At 33.3% G+C, this 20415-nt stretch overlaps 1 protein-coding gene across 13 annotated transcripts in view; it reads right to left on the bottom strand.

The window, feature by feature from the left end:
* Positions 1-20415, bottom strand: part of CHD9 (chromodomain helicase DNA binding protein 9) — a 231291-nt gene that overhangs the window by 133170 nt on the left and 77706 nt on the right. For all 13 annotated transcript variants that reach the window (XM_020282652.2, XM_020282655.2, XM_020282653.2 and 10 more), the window contains one exon: positions 6866-8484. In XM_020282652.2, coding sequence (XP_020138241.2) covers positions 6866-8323 — 1458 coding nt within the window. In that variant the 5' untranslated portion in view covers positions 8324-8484. The remainder of the gene's footprint in view (positions 1-6865; positions 8485-20415) is intronic.

Below are 20415 nucleotides of genomic sequence, written 5' to 3'. Positions count from 1 at the left end.
TAAGAAAAGGGAAACAAGTGAACTTAGACCTACTATTGCCCTAGCTTACTGCAAGGAATGTTTCCAACCTTCAGCACAGAACAGGGAGTAGGAAGTCAGGTGGAATCCAGCAGGCTTCCAGAGTTGAGGAGATAGAACTGAAAGTCAAAGGAACCCAAGTTGACTAGTTTACAGGACAAAGTTCTAGAGATGAGAGAGTTTCACAGAGAAAGACTTTCAGAGATCTTCAGAGGCCCCCCTTAAACATTCTAGACAAGTGGTGATCAGCAATTGTTTGTGAAGAAACTACCCAAGGGCCCCAAAAAAAGACCCCACCATGTTCCCATCAGCCAGATTCAGATTTTGGAATATTTGCAGTATTTCCATCTATTATCTACACCATATTGTATTAAAATATTTCCTTAATTTAAATTTAAAATCATTTTAGTCGAATTATGCAAATAAAGAAACCTGGTCATCCATATTTAAGTATTCCAAAATAGCTTTGTATCCATGTCATAATAACATTAAAGTTTGATAACTCTGTAGGTCCTAACACATTATTTTCAATTTCAGATAAAAATAATAAGTAAATGACTGAGTAGCCTTAAAGTATTTGGAAATATACCTCACAAATAATATTAAATACAACAAAATTTCATTAGAGGTACTTTGAAGTTTGGCTTCAATCTCAGGCATTTCACAAATTGCACTAATCTACAAATTTCTCACCAACTGCTGGGTTTTCCCCACTCCTGGAATTTACTTCCTGTTCACCTCTAACCCTAAAGTATGTGTGCTAGAGGTCAACAGCCTTAAAGCTACTGTTAACAACTAGAGTTTCTGTTACTCTGATTCCTGGCAGGCAGTGCAGAGCTTAAGTCTTCTACAATACAGTACATAGTTTAATAATTAAAATCATATTTCAGAACTAGCTGATATTCTACAATTTCCCAGTTACAACAGAACATTTAAATCTAGATGATTTGACAGAAATGTCAAAACCAAAAACTAGTCTAGTCCCCTTTAACTAAAAAAGCACATAAAAAAGAAATTCCTAGACAGAATTTCTATTTTGTGCTTTGGCTTAGTCGGACAATTAAGAATTTTTGAAACTTCTTATAATTAATACCATGCCAAATGAATAAAGATTTACACAAATTCTGGTAAATAGAGGGATGGTACCATATAAAAATTTTAATTATTCAAAGGAACAATCTAAATATTACTTAGGTCGTTTTTCCTCTCCTTTTTGTCTAGGATATAAGTGAAGTAACAAGCTTTAAAATTGTGCATGTATCCGATGCTTTTTAGACTTAGGAAAAGTTACTACCAAAAAAAAAAAAAAATCAAAGAGGATGGGATGCTCTGAGTTTAACAGGTATGACCAAAGTACAATAAATTGTTTGCTTTAGTATTATATAAAATTTCCCTTGCTTTTATAATAACTTAAACATAAAATCAACGATGTTTCTGTTGAAGATGATTTCCAAATATCTAATGTGTTCCAATGTAGTCTTTCTTAAGTGTGAGTCATTCCTGGAGGTATAAAAATAACTATCAAAACTTTGTTCAGCCGTTTGAAACAGAAAAAAAGAAAAATAAAAATAAAATAAAAAACTTTGAACATACAAGATCTCCCTACAAAAATCTAAGATTTGTCTTCATCTTTTCCTAATAGAGCATTCTACTACCATTACCATTATCTTAGGGGTGGGGAGAAGCGATGTAATTAAAGTTTTTGATGTTTAATAAAATACATTCCAACTATCTGGAAAATATATTCATCTATAACAAATAATTCCCTGACATTGTTGGACAGTGGATGAAACCAAAATTTACAACCATGGACTCTTAAGAGAGTTGAAATAACCTAGCAATTTACTCTATTTTCTACCCACTACAGAAATTCTTTCTATGACACATCTGAGCTATTCCATCTCCCTGTTTTCAGTGAATGAGCATTATTGCAGGGCCAGGCATGGTGGTTCACACCTGTAATCCTAGCACTCTGGGAGGCCAAGGTGGGAGGATGGCTTGAGCTCAGGAGTTCAAGACTGGCCTGAGCAAGAGTGAGATCCCATCTTTACTAAAAATAGAAAAAAATTAGCTGGACAACTAAAAACAATAGAAAAAATGAGGTGGGCATGGTGGCACATGCCTGTAGTACCAGCTACTCGGGAGGCTGAGGCAGAAGGATAGCTTGAGCCCAGGAGTTTGAGGTTGCTGTTGGCTAGGCTGATGCCATGGCACTCTAGCCCAGGCAACAGAGCGAAACTGTCTCAAAAAAAAAAAAAAAAAAAAAGAGCATTATTTCAAACTTCTTCCTTATATTAAATGATAATATGCTTTCATGTGACTTCCACTTATTAGGCCTTATAATGACTTCTAAAGTGCTTCAAACATTTGAAGATAATTATTAGGTTTACCTTTAGGGCATCTGTTGATATCATCTTATACACAATCTTAAAAAAGTGTCAGAACACTTCTAAAAGGAGTATCTATTTGAGTTTGCTTGGTTTTGTTTTTTCCCTCTGCTAATGGATAAACTGTCATCAACATAACCAGAAACATGAGAGGAATGGTCTTCTCCACTTAAATAAAGGTTCTAAAGCAAGTTTTTGCCTCATCAATAAGGTAGATTTTTTTAATGGGAAGGGGGAAAAATCATTTAATACATTATTGTTATATATTATAATGCATTAACATATTCTGAAGTAAATTGAAAGTGGTTTAAGACCACCAATAATGGAATCTAGTATGGACACTTACTGGATGAGTAACTTGGGGTTCATTACTTACTTTCTTTGTAACTCATTTCCTCTCATATAAATTGAAGGAAAAAATCATAACCAAATGAAAGAATTATTATCATGGATCAGTATGTTAATATATGTTAAGTATTTATAACAGTGTTTGGTGCAAAGTAAGAGCTATGTGTGTTACCTATAATTTTTATTACTATGTACCTACTTTAATTTTTATTATTATGGTAATATATGCCAGAAAATTATAAAGATATTTTAGCCACCTTGATTCAGATTTTTCCAGATCTCAATAATAAGCTTACTTTTATACATACAGTACTTTAGCGACCTTAGAATGGCAGACCATTCAGCCATTCAAAACCATTTTCATGAAAAATATATGCAACATATTAATTGGAAGGTTAAAAAGCAATTTTCCAAAAAGTATATACTATGGTCTCAACTTTGTTTCTTAAAAATGCAAAAATATGTAGGTGCAAAAATTGTAAAAATACAGATCTCACTGAAAACTTATATAACAAAATTTCAATAGTGGTTATCTTTTGGCAATATTACAAGTGACTTATTTTTTCATGTCTGTTTTATGTATAGTCCAGTTCCTTATAACAACCATCTCATAAAAAGAAATTTATCAGAAAAAAATCAATATCTTAAAATATACCATATGTGGGCTGTTCAAGACTCTCTTTAAATTTTTTTAAAGTTTATAAGTAATGTAAATTTCTCAACCTTCAGGAAAAAAAAATTCAAGGTAGTAAACAAAGTAAGAAATTCATCAGAATACAAAAGCCAACAAAGCATTATGTGTAAGCACATTCTAAAATTCTATTTCCTGTTTTGATTTCTAGTTCAGTCATTCCACATGACATGTTTCAGTGCTACAGAACTTTTATGCTAAATTTACAAACAGCAAGAGATCACACAGTGCTCCATATGTTATTTCCACTTCACAAATATGACAAAAACTAAAGATTGTGTTACAAAAACAGCAGAAAATATTCATAAGAGAGCAATGAAAAGTTTATAGAGTATTATCCTCTCAAAATTCCTTTGCTCCAAAAATTAGAGATGAAGATAAGCTAGTATTATCTCTATCTCGGTTAGATTTTATACATACTTAACATTTAGATAAACTTGCTATAGCTTCTCACTTTTTCTCTTTTCTCTTCCTCAGATCAACAACCTTCCCTCCCCCCACTCCACCCCCTTCCTCCATCTCCTCCTGGCCTCTTCCCTCTAGGTCTCTTCCTTCTGTGTCTAGGGCCCTCTATCTCCCCCTTTTTAAGTGGTAAAATTCTAGAATCAAATCAGCAATGTTCATTGTTATTAACAACTGACACAGACTTCAGGATACTCTAAGATATTTGAAATGTCATCTATAATCCCCCAACTTTAGTTGGAGAATAAGGAAAAAGCAAGGCCTAACTTTAAATATCCAACATTCTCACTCAAGCTTTCTAGAATTCTAAATAGAGTGTCATCCGTGATTTTTCATTAAAGAATATCTTCTTTTGGCTATAACAAAATGTACCTCAGAATTATTTTGATAAATTAAAAAATTATGATACTTTATTATTTTTAAATCTCTTAACTTCTACACATATGTAATAATGCTAATTTAGTCTAAAATGAAATTACTACAATTAAGAGAGAGAGCTAAAGAAATCTGACAAAGAACCCAGAAAAAAATTTCTTTTCATAGCAACTGGGGAGGTATCAGAAAAATATAAGAACTCCTTATTAATATAACATTTCAGCTCTGTAGTAATCATAACCATCCAGAAATGCAAAAAATTACTAAAACAAGCTGATATGCTCTGTCAAGTTTTGTCACAAACCTCACATATTAAATCATTTGAATTTCACATATTTAGAATATGTGACCTATAATTCAGTACATATAAAATGGATATGCAATCAATAATAATAATCCCCTACTCTCTCTACCAATCCATCTTTCCTCTTCACCCCTACAATCAACAAATCCCAAATATCACTTTTTACACTCAAGAACAGACTTTCAATAAGTCTAGAACAGACTTTCAATAAGTCAAAAATGTATTCCAAATGAACTGCCCTTTATCAGTTTGGGGACATTAAAAAAAAAAAGAACAAAAAGTTAGCAAAACAAAACAAACTCTGAAACTAAAAGGTAAGTGACTTAAACTGTATTATCCATGTAGAAGAAGAAGATTTATAAAAGGTTACTTATGATGGGTCTGAAAACAACTTCTGAGTACTATCTATATGCTAGCATTAGAAGCTGCTTTAGTTATTTATAATTACTGTCTTTTCATTCTAGCTCTATAAAAAGGAGTCCTTATTATTTTTTAAAGTCAGAGAAAAACATTTTGAAAAGCATGAATTAAAAAACAAATAACAATAACAACAACAAAAGGAAACATGAATTAAACTGATGAGAGACCTTAGAAAATTAAAATTTAAGAAAGAAGTTAATAAACTCTATGCCTCATAACTTCAATTATACACTAGACAAAATGATTGGTCAAACTAGTCAGAAACCTATATGCAAAGCAGATAGAGACTAACCTAGGTTCAATCAATGGAGAGTTTTCCCAGGGTCCTTCTAACTATAATAAAGATGCCTGATTCTTCTCCAGCAGAGGGAGCAAAATCACAATACTCAATTCATGTCACAGAAAGAAGTGGCGGTAGAGGGTTTATAAATAGTGTCTCTTAAGAATTTCTACATTTGTCGAGACATTTTTAAAGATACACTGAAAATACCGTTTGAAAAGAACTAAAATCAACCCAGTGGAAAAGACAAGGATTGGATTTTATCTTTTTCAAATACCTAAAGGTTTTGAAATGAAACACTGGCCCCTAAATTTAATTTCGAGAGCCATGGTATATTCGTTGTCCACTGAATCTCACAGGTAACCAAGGTATTGAAACATTTTATGAATCCTTAATTTAACAACAGAATTTCATAAAAATATAAAATAGTATATAAAATTCACTTTATTATAAAAGTAACATATTCACATGACAAATATTGTAGAAAACAAGGGAATGAGAAGTATAATTGCACCATCAGAAAACAACCTATTCCCTTCCAGTATTTTTATATGCATATTTTCATACCATTATTTAAAAAGTATAGCTAAAAAACATTTATTAATTTCTTATTATGTGCTAGGCATAGTTCTAAACACTTTTACATGTTATAACTTATTTCACATATTAAAGATGAAGAAAAACAGACATACAGAAATTATACAATTAGGTCAAAGAACACAACTAGTAAGTAACAAGAGCCAAGATTATAACCCAGGTAATCTGGTACCAGAGCCTGTACTCTTAACCACTTTACTGTGATTTTAATTTTGAATTATTCTTTATCATTAACATATTCTCGGTGTTAGTCCTCGAAGTCTTTTTAATGTCTACAATAGTTGATCTAATATGCATATGATAATGAGCTATGCTATTTCCACCCCTTATAAATATAGTAAAATAAATACCTGAGTATATTACTTTTGCTACATTTGGGTTTACTTTTATATTCTTTAATATACCACCAAATTGCTTTCCAAAATATTTGTATCAATTAACAAAGCCATGGTAAGTACCAATTTTACCATAAATTTGCCAGCATTAACATCTAAAATTTTTTTCTAATAGATAAAAAAAACCACACTCCAAATTGAATTTATCATTAAAGTTGCATATTATTTTTGTTGTTTACTAATTTTCTTTTTTCTGAATTTCAGCTTATATGCTTTATCTAGTTATCAACTGAGATCTTAAAATTTGCTAATTAATTTATATGAATTTTTATAAGAATATTAACCTCTATGTCCATCATATTTGCAATAAAATCTTCCCAGTCTCTTTTTTCCTTTTAATTATGATTAAGTTTGTTTTTGATAAAATAACCTTCTATTGACAATCATATTAAAAGTTACAAGAGGTCTTGAAATCGTATAATTTTCTAAATACAGAAGTTAGTCTGTTGCTTTGAGCACATCAGTATCTTTCAATATAAGACTTTTAAAGTAATGTAAAACTTCAAAATATGCATGTTTATCTAATAGAATTACTGAATTTGAGAAGTCTCGATTATGTCTCAAAATTAACTCAAAGGAGCTACATACCTGTCGCTGTAAACACAGGCGATTTCTGTCATGTAAATGCTGATGATTAGAAAATGATGAATGCCAATTCCGAGCCTGACTCTGCAACTGAGTCTGAGTCATATCAGAAGGCCTTGTTACAAGATGAGAAGTAAACTGCCGATCAAGGTCATGATCTAAAACATGACTTGAATTATCTTGTCCAAATGCTGACTCATCAAATTGGGGAAGAAGACCCTCCTGAAGGAGGTCCTCTGGGTCAAGTCCTGTGAAGGGCTCAGTTTGAGATTCCACTTGATGAAGTAAATTCTCTTCTAAAGATGAAAAGCCATTAGTTTCTACATGATCACTGAAATGGCCCATTTGAGTTCCTGAGTCAACAGGATCTGGGAAGTTCATGTGCACAGGAGATAATTTTGAATTGCTATAATTACCCTGAGGATGTGACGAATGCAACATTTGGAAATTATTTGAATTCAAGGATGTATTGGGGTTTAGGACATGCTGAGTGGATTCTTGCTTGATTCCCCTATGAGGTGAAAAGGAATTATTTCTAGTAAAATCAGATAAAGTCTGATTTGTATGATTAGGTGCAAGAACCGCAGAGGACTGAAGGAGACTGTTTGGTGATATATGATTACTGGAAAAGGAATAATGTGAAGAAAACTGCTGTGAATTACTGACAGAACAAGAAGTCATATTTGGGGAAGGTCCATTAAAACTTCCTTCTTGATGATTGCTACACTTCAGGAAGTGTACTGAGGGATTTGACGCTTGAGAAAATTGCTGCATTGAAAGCGATTGCTGTGAATTAGATGCATTAGTAATTTGTGGTGGGTGGTTAACATTGACTCTGTGTGGACCAGAAACATTAACATCCATAAAGTTTTTAGACTGGCCGAGAGAATTTTGCCCTGGGTTGAGATTATTTCTGTTTTGTTGTGATCGTAGTGAAGTGCACTGTGTTTGTTGTTCATTGGCCTGAAATAAGGCAAAGTCATGGTGTGCCACGAAGCTTTTATTCTGATGCATAGAATGTGAATGTCCTTGTTGGTGAAAAGGAGATCCATTTTGATTTGAAATGCTAGTAGCTGTCTGGTGGCCCCACATTGGACTGCCATCTGCTACATCTGGAAACAAACCATTCGGTTGATTTTGGGGGTGGATCGGAGAACAATTATATTGAGAGTGTGGAGATAACACATGTTCAGCTGGACTACCAAAAGACTGATTAACTTGATGAAATTTCATTGAATCAAACTGATTTAACTGTTCAAAATCAGTCATCTTCTGATGTGTTGGAGTACCCTGAACATGGTTCAGTGAATCTATATGCAAAGGTTCAAATTCTGCACCCAAGTTCAATTCATCAACTAGTGAAACAGGTCCTGGTTGTACAAATGCATCATCTGACAAACTTTCTAAGGTCTCACCAAAAAGATTGGCATCATCGAAAAAATCCATCATTGGATCTGTCATCTTGAAAATTCAGTAACAATCTGGGCTGTTCACTCCAAATAGAGTATATTCAGCTTCTCTGGAGTAGATATTATTGGATCATTTCCAAAGGTCAACTATTCCAACACAGGTCAATATTCATTATTGCTTTAGATAATGACATGTCATGAAGTATCAGAATCCTAGAAAAATAAGAACAAAACAATTTAAATTTAATAATGAGTATTCATTAAACTTTTATAAATAAAGTTTAAAAATGATTTTAAAAAATAACATCTCAGTGTACAGTATTTTTTTGTAGAATAATTCATTGCAAATAGCTCATTAATATTCCCTACAAGGGAAAAAAAGGCTCACACAGGGGACATAACTATATGTACATAAAAGTAATAGTATTAGCCAGGCATGGTGGCATGTGCCCGCAGTCCCAACTGCTTGGGAAGTTGAGGTAGGAGGATTGCTTGAGCCTGGGAGTTTAAGGTTGCAGTGAGCTATGATAATGCCACTGTACTCGCTAGGTGACGGAGACCCTGTCTCCAAAAAAATAAAAGTAATAATAATCACTGCTTTATTTTGAAGTTCATATATAATGATGAAAGAATGTAAAGTATACCTGAGAATAGTATGTCACACTCTCTCCCACACCATGAAATGGCCATCACTTCTCAGCCCCTCTAGCCAATGTATAAAATATACATGTATTATACTTTAAAGTTATGTCTTAGATAGCTGACATCAAACCTTAGATTAGTAAGTACATTGTGATCTTTTGCTCTAGACCTCTTGAGCAAATAAATCTGTTACTTCCTAAGGTATATGTGGAAATGTGTCAAGAACAATAATTATATGAGGTCATGGTAAGCTGCTCCAGAACGAGGTAAGTTAGCCATCTGGTCAGCTGACAGCACAGACATGTGCTGGGGGGATATCCCCACATATTGCCACTCATGATCCTCTTGCTCATGGTGATCAAGGATGATCACCGTGGAAGATCAGCCTTCCTGAAAGCCAACTGATTTAGATATCCATGAAGCAAAAGCAAGCACCTTCCTACTAACAGTTGTATTCATTACTCTGTCCCTAATTTCACCCTGTTAAATCATCTGGATTATATATGTTGCTTATTATATTTACTAAACTATGTTAATAAATGTGTCCTTTGAATCAAGTTGATAAGAAAACAGTAGCTTGAGCTAAGCAATAAACTTGTCTTGTGATAGTCTCAAGAGAAAAATGGTTATATTTATATAAACAGGCATCCCTGACTTACTGTGGTCCGACTTACGATTTTTCTACTTAATTGTATGAAAGCGATATGCTTTCAGTAGAAACCATACTTCAAATACCCACACAACCATTCCATTTTTCACTTTCAGTATAGTATTCAATAAATTACATGAGATATTCAATACTTTATTATAAAATACACTTTGTGCTAGATGATTTTTCCCAACTGTAGGTTAATGTAAGTGCTCTGAGCACATTTTTAAGGTAGACGAGGCTAAACTATGACTAGAGGCTAAGCTATGATGTTTGGAAGGGTAGGTTAGATGTATTATATATTTTTGACTTCCAACATTTTCAACTTACAACAGGTTTATCAGGACATAACTCCATCGTAAGTCAAGAGCATCTGTATATGTGTATATATATATACACATGCTATTTATGTATAGAAAGAATCTAACAGGTTACTTGCTAATATGAAATGGCTGACCATTATTGTTCCAGGCTCATATTGGTCCAAATATTTTTAACGAAGATAATTTACAGTTTTGTGCCCACTGTCTTACATAGAGAGTCACAAATGGAAATTCTTGTTCCTCTATATATTATTCAAAAATGAACAAAGACCTAAGACACTCTTCCAGAATTTCTATTTTTAGAGGTTCAATAGGAAATATAAATTTCCCAAGCAAAGTGTATACAAGTGTATTGCTTAGCTCAAGCCTACTGTTTTCTCATCAACTTGATTCTCAGGACACATTTATTTACACAATTTAGTAAATAAATACAATAAGCAATATATATGTTCCAAATGATTTAACAGGGTGAAATTCGGGATGGAGTAATGAATAAACTATCAATATGAAGGTGCTTACTTTTGTTTCTGGATATTGAAATCATTTGGCTGTCAGGAAGTCTGATCTTCCATGGTAGATGAGCAAGAGAACCATGATACCATGAATGGAAATAATTTTTAAACATCTGAGAATTAAAAAATATCAACTCTATATTAATTTTACCTAGAAACTGACTTATCAATCATAATGGTATATAAGTCTTTAATAAAAATATAACTTCAGAAAAAGTAAAATACAAATAGAAAAAATTATTTTTCCAGATTTTCTAATTGTGAGACCAGAATACGGAGGATTATGTAGTTGGAACTGAAGACATCATTAGCCAGAAAGTAAGGTAGGTTAAGTAACTTCTCCAGAACATACCTTATATTCAGCTTCAGACACTAGACTAGGGAACATCTATGTATACCTAAGGTATTAATCAGGAAAGCAACGTCTTATGATTAAGTAAGACATACATCAAGTAAGAAATATAATAAAAAATACTAAAGTCAATGTGATGATACACCATCAGTTGATAAAACTTGAGGAAAAACATGATGTCAATTAAACTATTATACTATGTCACTTACAATTATTTTATTATTAATGAAATAATTTTAAACTTATTTAGACTTAGACTTATTCCATGGGATTTGACATTGTCTTCTGTCTTACAGTGCTTTGCTTAGTTCATAAAACATTTGATTGTTGCTTTGCAAAAACATGTGGAATTGGTTTTATTTCTTTGACAATAAATATTTGCTTCATTAATATCAGATTTATGTTGCTCTGTTTCTGTGCCTTTCTGCACACTCGATAACTTTTTGGTTAAATGTTGAATAATAGCGTAATCTCCAAAGACATTTTAAACAGGAATTAAATATGTGTTGTAGTAACAAGGTACATAGCCCAAATGAAGTGATGACAGTTTAAATAGCAATGAATAAGTCTGTGTAGGCACAGACAATAACTACTCCTCCATGACAGCTACCTGGCACAGTAACTGAGAGAGACATCCCAATTTCAGAGATATTAAAAGTGAAAAAAAAATGCATTTTATAATTGACTGAAATAAGTTCTTGAATATTAGAATGTATTACTTCAAGAATTCAGCCCATCCTCTGGCCTCACCTGTTGGGCCAGGCGTGGACTGCCGCTCACCTGGGCACAGCTGGGCTCAGGTGATTCAGCTGCCTGCAGTGGGCTTGGTCTGCAAGGAGTGTGCCTGCTGGAAACCACCCCTCTAAGGAGATGCTGGGGTCTTAGCTAGGAAGGCGACCATTAACCTGTGAAGATCGCCTTATGGTGTTGGCATTGGCCAGAATGACTGGGCTGGCACAGCCTCAACACATCGAGATCCAGAGGCCAGGAGGGATATCAGAATGGAGGTGCAGATCTGGGCTCCACTCCTCCAAAACCAAGAGTGCCCAGCGTGTTTGCAGTCCCACAGTCAGGCTTTCCACTGAGGTCTGCATATCCCCAAGACCACACAGCTACAGTTTGTGCTTTGCTTTTATTTCAAGGATGGGCAGGCTGACCTCGGTCTGCTCACCTGCCTCTGACCTCGACCTTTCCACCTAGATGGAGCTGTGTGCTACAGCTGCCTGACTGTACCACAGCTGTTTGGGGCAGCCTTCCTCTGCAGTGAGGAAACGACTCACAAGTTCTTGACTACTGGATTGCTTAGTACTTTTTGTTTTAGTATCCCAATTCTTAAGTTGTTCTGCCATTGTGGTATTCTAGTCCTAAATATAATCTTTTGGCAGAGTTTTTTTAACTGCCTAGAATTCAAGATCCTAAACATTTTTTTTTTTTTGCTGTATTTAGATTATATTGTTTTTTTCCCCCTTTAGGGGAAAATCTAGATGGAAAATGAAGTTATTTTAAAATACAGTATGAGGTTAAGAATTAGTGTTAGGAACATGGGCATTACAGTTGAAGTTTTAGAATTTCAATTGGAACTACTATTGAAGTTTTAAGCAAGAAGTGTTAAAGTGAATTGAAAGATGTAATGCACTTTTCTTCAAAGAAAATATTTCTTTAAGTGTTGGCAAAGCTTGAGAATAAAAAGCTTGCATTGAAAAAAAAAAAGAATTCAGAACCCAGAACTACAGAAAACTATTGCCCAATTGTAGATTAGATTACTTGAATGATATAAATTCATGTATTTCTATTTCTTCTTGTTGTGGTAACAGTGAATTTAAAATATAAATATAAAACATTCTGAATTCATACTGATTTACTATAGCTTTCTATGTTTGTTTTATTCATTAAAAATAGAGAATTTTTAAAAGACTATTCTGGAAATAAATTTATGATATACCACAGTAGTAACATTCTATATAGGAGAGACTGCTGTGGTCTTTGAATTTTTGTACATTATGCTAGGTTAACTAAAACAGAGAGTGTTTTCTATATTTATATAACCTGAGGCTTACCCAAAACATGAGATGTGGTAATTTTAATTAATAAAATAATTTTATTTATTCATCCAATATATATTTGTTGATAGATAATTTCTAGTTATTAAGATGATGAATAATAAAGGAACTCTAAAGGGGAATATAGACTAATAAATAGATCATTACCAACATGTTATTTGTTCTTTGATAAAGGCAAGGACAGAGGAGAAACATCTAATGGTAAAGAAGATGAACAAAGACATCAGTACTATAAAAATAATTAGTACTATAAGAGATGATCTACATTTCATTTGTGACAAGACAGTAGTCAATCTTAGTTATAAAAATAGGGACTAAAAGATAATTATAGAAAAAATGCCCACAAAATCTACTAAACCATGTTTTCTTATTTGAATAGTTATCCTATAGATGTTACAATGCTCAAATTCCTCTTTAAGATCTACGGTCTTAATTCATTCTGGTAAAAGTCTGTACCATTCTCCAGCTTTATAAAAACATCACATCAGTCTAATTTTAACTTATTTAATTAAGCACATATTTATATACCGTCAATTACATTCAAAGTATCTTTGCATAAACTATAAAAAGTCCTTGCTCTCAGAAAGTTAACTCTAAATAGGGAGGGATAGGGGATGGCATAAGCAAAACATATTATATGTTGAATAAAATATGGTAAATGTGGCCTAAGAGAGGTATAAGTTCATCTATAAAGTAATTCATAAAGAGAAGAGAGTCTACTTAGCCAGTTATTCAGGAGAAGCTTCTTAGAATAGGTAGCATTTGAGAGGGTCCTTATATAGGGATTAGAAGGGAAACCCAGGTAAAAGATTCAGAAATAAAGAAATGGCAGCAAGAAAGTACATGTTTAAGGAACAATACGGCCATTGTAGAGGGTATATATAGAGAGAAAAATGGAAAGTAAAGCAATAGAAAATAAAAGCAGAAATATAAACTGAATCATTGTTTTATGGGACCTTATCAATCATGCACATTAAAATAGTATACATGGGGGACAGTTCTTTTAAGGTTGAGACAAGTATTTAGAATAAAAATCAAATTATTTATCTTTATTTCTATATTTATTCAATGCCAACTATATGATGACCATACAAAATGGATTCAAATTTCAAAATTCTTGCCTTCAAAAAACTCTTAATCTAAAGAGAAACAAACCACATAAACAGTGTGATAGATGGCTTAGTAGAGATGTATACAAGCACTATATTTGATAGCACAGATTGGATAGAAATTAATATATCTGGAAAAGGTCAGGAAAGACATAGAGATGAGGTAACATTTGAGTTGGTCCTTAAGAGTAAAAATAAGATAACTGAATATGCAATCTATAACAGAATTTATATACACAAAATTACTTCCATGGCAAACTGACTTTCCTCAGTGTTTAATAGTTGCTTTTGCTCCAAGACATGTCTGTATTCTGCAAATAGGTTCCTTATATTTTTCTAATAAAAAATTAGTCTTCCCAATATATTCTATACATTAATAGTTTTTTTCACCTGATAACCATTGATCCCTACTAGATTATTCAGTCCTCTAGTCAGCCCTTTAGCACATCTATACAGTAATTTTTTTTTTTTTTTTGAGACAGAGTCTTGCTTTGTTGCCCAGGCTAGGGTGAGTGCCATGGCATCGGCCTAGCTCACAGCAACCTCAAACTCCTAGGCTCAAGCAATCCTACTATTGCCTCAGCCTCCTGAGTAGCTGGGACTACAGGCATGTGGCACCATGCCCGGCTAATTTTTTCTATATATATTAGTTGGCTAATTAATTTCTTTGTATTTATAGTAGAGACGGGGTCTCGCTCTTGCTCAGGCTGGTTTTGAACTCCTGACCTTGAGCAATCCGCCCGCCTCGGCCTCCCAGAGTGCTAGGTTTATAGGTGTGAGCCACAGCGCCTGGCCTCTATACAGTATTTGTGTTATGTTAACTTTTACTTTGTCTATGAACTACTCACAGTTACTTAAAAATCTATACTTAGGGAAAATTCAGTTTAGGATTTATCTTCCATGGAAAGTCTCCTGACTCATGTCTCAGTCTAGTAGTCTACGAATACCACGAATCATATTGCATCGTAGTTAAGATCATCTATTCTCTCTACTAGACTGTACACCATTAGAGAAAAGGAATACCCTTATCATCTTTGTGTCCTTAGCATGTTGTCTAGCATACTAGTCACGTAATAAACTTTTGCTAAATGAATGAATGCATGGGAATTAGAAAAAAGATTAGACTTAAATTTTTCAAACAAACAACAAAAAAAAAAAACTCTAGACCTGAGTCCTGGCTCTACCACCTTTTAGCTATATGACCTTGAGAAGATGATATAATTTTTGTTCTTATCTGTAAAGAAAAACAAACAAATAAAAATAACAATAGCAAAATCTATTAACTATACTCCTGTCTCCTTAAAGGTGAATTCTAAAGTGATAGCAAAGGTAAACTCTTGTCTCTACCAGTAATCTATAATGCCAATTTAGGTTAGGAAACAGGGCTTTTATTAATACAATTCCCTCACTCCCTTCCATTATACCTAAAACTGGCAAGAGCACAGGCAACACTGTAGAAACGTCCAGAAGTGAGGCAGGCCATGGCATTTTGGGAACTACTCAATAGTGTAGTATGGTGAGAGAATTCTATTAGCCAAATGAAGGAGAAGTTGAGAGGTAAATAGAGGTTAGATATCTAAGACTTTATTAGCCTTGTTAAGAAAACTGGACTTTATCCTAGAGGCAGTAGGAAGCTATTTCACTCCTTAAAATTTCTTCTTTGGGCCGGGTGTGGTGGCTCACGCCTGTAATCCTAGCACTTTGGGAGGCCGAGGCGGGCGGATTGCTCGAGGTCAGGAGTTCAAAACCACCCTGAGCAGGAGCGAGACCCTGTCTCTACTATAAATAGAAAGAAATTAATTGGCCAACTAATATATATAGAAAAAATTAGCCGGGCATGGTGGTGCATGCCTGTAGTCCCAGCTACTTGGGAGGCTGAGGCAATAGTAGGATTGCTTGAGTCCAGGAGTTTGAGGTTGCTGTGAGCTAGGCTGACACCACGGCACTCACTCTAGCCTAGCCTGGGCAACAAAGTGAGACTCTGTCTAAAAAAAAAAAATTTCTTCTCATTTGACTAGCATTTTTACTATGGTGAAATTATTCTCACTGGTGGCTATTAATATTTGAAGTTATTTTTAGAAAGTGAATAGCAACTCTTTCTAAGACAGTGACCAAAAACACCTAAGCTGTACTGGGAAACACCTTTTTAAATAAAATGATAATGATAGAGGATATTAGTCATTTTAAAGAATATCCTTACTTGGCAAAATAAAACGCTGGCAAACTTAAGTGACTTCACCATTTTATTTCTTTCCTTTTTTTTTTTTTTAAAAAAAAGCTGTTCTGTGAACTTGTAGAAAGAACTCCTATTATGGCATTCCAACTATACTTGAATACGTATTAAAAAGTTCTTTACAACACGTCAATTTCCTCCCTGCCTTCCTAAGGCATCTCCTTTGAGATTATTTAAAATAAACCTAATCCCTTTTTCTTACGACAAACCTTCAAATTCTTAAAGACTTTTGTCTCTCCTAAAACTTCTCTTTTCAAAGCTATAGGCTAAATATTCCCAGTTTATGATATGAAAAATTCTACCTAAAAGGGCCATAATAAAAGGTTTAATGTTTAAAGGGATAAATCTTTAACTACTGGCACCCAAATTACTCATTTGCTTATGGCTCCCCTAGGGCTTCTAAGTACATGACTGGTAGACAGTATAGAATTTGACAAAGTTTACTAGCTTAATGCTAAAATCATGTGCCAATATGCTAGTAAATAATCACACTAGAATAATACTAGTTAAATTAATTTTCCAGGAGTGTACCACAGAATTTCTACCCTCAACCTGTCTGGCTCAGTATTTATTATCAGACTTTAAATGAAGGTGTAGGAAGTTTGCTTAACAAGGTAATTTTAGGTTGGGAGAATTAATACACAGTCAATAAGACTCAAGATACAAAACAATCTCAAGAAGATGGAGTCATAGATCAAATCTAATAATGTGTAACTATCAAGTCCTGCTTTCAGCACAGATAATCAACTCTACAAGTACATTCAGGTTGCAAACTCAAGTAACATGAATGAATGTAGCTGGCCAGAAGAGAATTAGCTAAAAAGTACAAAGGTGTAGCCAGCCAATAGTCAGCTTTAGTTAATTGGTACTTCTAATTTTTAAAGAGGAACAGGAAATCTAGACTTCTATGGGAAATTTCTTGATTTTTAAATGTTGTCAGCAAATTCAAATCCTTTATATACCATGCTCTTGGATAGAACACTTTATAAATATGTATGAGTTTTCCCTATGCTAATTTATGAAATCAATGTGGTTTCAATAAAAATTCTAAGTTTATTTCAGAGGTAGACAAGGTGTTTCTAAAGTTAATACAGAAAAGCAGACAAAAAGCAAAGCCAGGAAGAGCTTAAAGAGAAGAGCAATGAGGAAGAACTAATCCTACCAAATATTAAATCATTACAAAATCTCATAAATCAAAACACAATGGTATCAGCACATGAGAAGGCAGGCAGATAAATTATACACAATAGAAAGTAATTTAGTAGCTCAAATTGGGGGCAAAAGGAACTATAAAATAAACAGGATAATTGGGAGACCGTTTGGAAAGAAATATAGTTAGAACCCATACCTTGCTTCTCAAACCAAGATTAATTCCAAACAGATTAAAGGTGTATAAATGTCAAAAATGAAAAACCAAGAACGTACTAGCAGAAAATGTGGAAAATGATACCTTGGTTTCTGTCCATGGCATGAAATCTGGATGTCATTAAAGATCCATGGATTAAATTATATGAATTAAATAACTTTATGAAAAGATTCATAAAATAGATTATAAAAGAAAAATAGCAAACTGTGAAATATTTGCAATTTACTGATGAAGTACTCATTTTATAATACATCAAAGTTTCCTATAAATAAATAAGAAAAATACCAATAGCCTAATAGAAAAATGGGCAAAGGATATAGTTTATACACTCATTTAAAATAAGAGAAATGCAAATTAGAACAATACTGATGTATTATTTTTTACCTATCAGACTGACAAGGATTCCAAAGTTTAGTAATACATGTTGGTAAAGCTGTGGGGGAAAAAATAAACCCTCTCATACACTCCTCCTGGTAAGAATCTAAATTGTAAAACCTCTAAGGAGACAAATTAGCCAATATTCATAAATTTTTAATACTCTTTGCCTTAGCAAATTCTGTTCTAATAATTTATTCTACAAATATGCTTATATATGAGTGAGATGACAGAAGGTTATTTACTGAAGCATTATTTGCTCTAGCAAAAGACTGACTATAACCTACATGTCCATCAATAGAATACTGGTTAGACAAAATGTCATGTTCATATATGCTGGTCGCAGCAAATATGGGTATATATCCAGATCTGAGTATCTCATTAAAGAAGAATGTGGACAAAACATGACATACTCAAGGGACAGTAAACCAGATTTGTGAAGTGATTGGAAATCATGCTTCTCAAAGTTTCTCTCTCCTCAGTCCTTTTCTCAATCTAGATATTCTCCCTAGGTCATGTTATCCTCCATCATCTATATGCTGCCAGCTTTTAAATCTTTATGTTCAGTACCATCTTTCCAGCTGCATCCTGGACTTCCAGGAATTTTCTCATCTTCAATCACCAGCCTCACTCTCTCCACATATTCTACAATCTAATTATACCAACCTACTTGTTATCCTTCTAACATGTCCTTATTGTTCATTTTGTCATGCCATTTCCCATGCTATCTGTGGGCCTCTAAACGGAAGCTCTAAAATAATAGAGACCAGAAAATTATAGGGAAAATTGCTTTGCCTTAATATAAGAAAGAAATTTAAAATAGTTAGAGCTAGTCAAAGAGAAAGATAATGAACTCCTTATCACTAAGATTGCACACTCAAGTTAATCAAGCCCTCCATAGAGATACTATATAGAGGAGTCTAGCAGTATATTGGTGACTGATTGGCTAACCTTTAAAGTCTCTTCTGATTTTGATATTTTATGAATCCTGACATATGAGAATACTTGGCTTTAGTATAGTACCCCAAAGTTACTTATTAGGTTTCAACAAGGTTTATAGGCCTATAGATCAATTTATATTATATCTTTAACTGATCTAAGAATTTCAAAATGTGTTCCTTAAATTGAAGATGATATTAAATTACAGATGGTCCCCGACTTACGATGGTTAGACAAGATTTTCCAGCTTTATGATGGTGTGAAAGTGATATGAATTCAGTAGAAATCATTCTTCAAGTACCCATACAACCACTCTATTTTTCACTTTTGTAACAATATTAAATAAATTACATGAGATATTCAACACTTTATTATAAACTAGGCTTTGTGTTAGATAATTTTGTCGATTAACCATTGTGGGCTAACGCAAGTGTTCTGAGCATGTTTGTGGTAGCTAGGCTAAGCTATGGTGTTTGGTAGGTTAGGTGTATTAAATGCATTTTTGACTTATAATATTTTCAACTTACAATGGGTTTACTGAGATGTAACTCCATCTCAAGTTAAGGAGCATCTGTGTATGAAATTGAAAAAATATTTAGAACTTAAAAATAATGCTAACTGGGGAAAAAAATCATACTATAAAAATAAGATAAAATGCCATACTAGAAAGGTGAAGTTGAAGTGATAAAAACCCCGGTACTAAAGTTGTCACTTAACCTACAGAATAAAAAAATAATTCACAAAGTACAAATTAAGTAGAGAAAAAGAAGATTTGGAAATAATAGCTAACCACAATCTAAATATGCATCAATATAGTTTTAGGAAAAGCAAATATAGTAAAGCTATTAGAATATATTATCTTCTAATTATAGGACTGCACTACATTATATAATATGTGCCAGAAAATACTCCTGTTATATTGGTCAGAAGGTTACTATATTTTTTATTTAAGCAAAACTGAAAAGGTTTTGATATAAAAAGTTTATGGGCAACTTCACCAAAATTAAAAACTTTTGTGCTTCAAAGAACACCATCAAGAAAGTAAAAAGACAACCCATGCGAGAAAAAGCAGAATGGGAGAAAATGTTTGCAAATCATATATCTGATAGGGGACTTGTATCTAGCATATATAAAAAATTCCTACATCTCAATAATAAGATAACTCAAATTAAAAAATTAACAAAGGATCTGAATAGACATTTCTCCAAAGAAGATAATCAAATGGCCAATAGGCACATGAAAAAATGCACAATATCATTAGCTATTAGGAGAAAGTGAATCAAAACCCTAAATGACAACCACTCTGATGGGAAAAGAGAAACCCAGAAAACAACAACTGTTGACAAGGACATGGAGAAGTTGTAACTCACACATTACTAGTGGGAATGTAGCTACTCTGGAAAACAGTCTGAGAGTTCCTCCAAATGTTAAACATAGTTGTCACATGATCCAGCAAAAAGGTTACACATATAACTACCATATGATCCAGCAATTCCACTGCTTGGTATATATCCAAAGTAAATGAAAGCAGGGACTCAAACTGATACTTATATGCCGACGTTCACTCCAAAATTATTCACAATA

Source organism: Microcebus murinus, chromosome 20 (genome assembly GCF_040939455.1).
Source record: "Microcebus murinus isolate Inina chromosome 20, M.murinus_Inina_mat1.0, whole genome shotgun sequence".
NCBI lineage: Eukaryota > Metazoa > Chordata > Mammalia > Primates > Cheirogaleidae > Microcebus > Microcebus murinus.
This window is presented reverse-complemented; position numbering and strand designations above follow the sequence as displayed.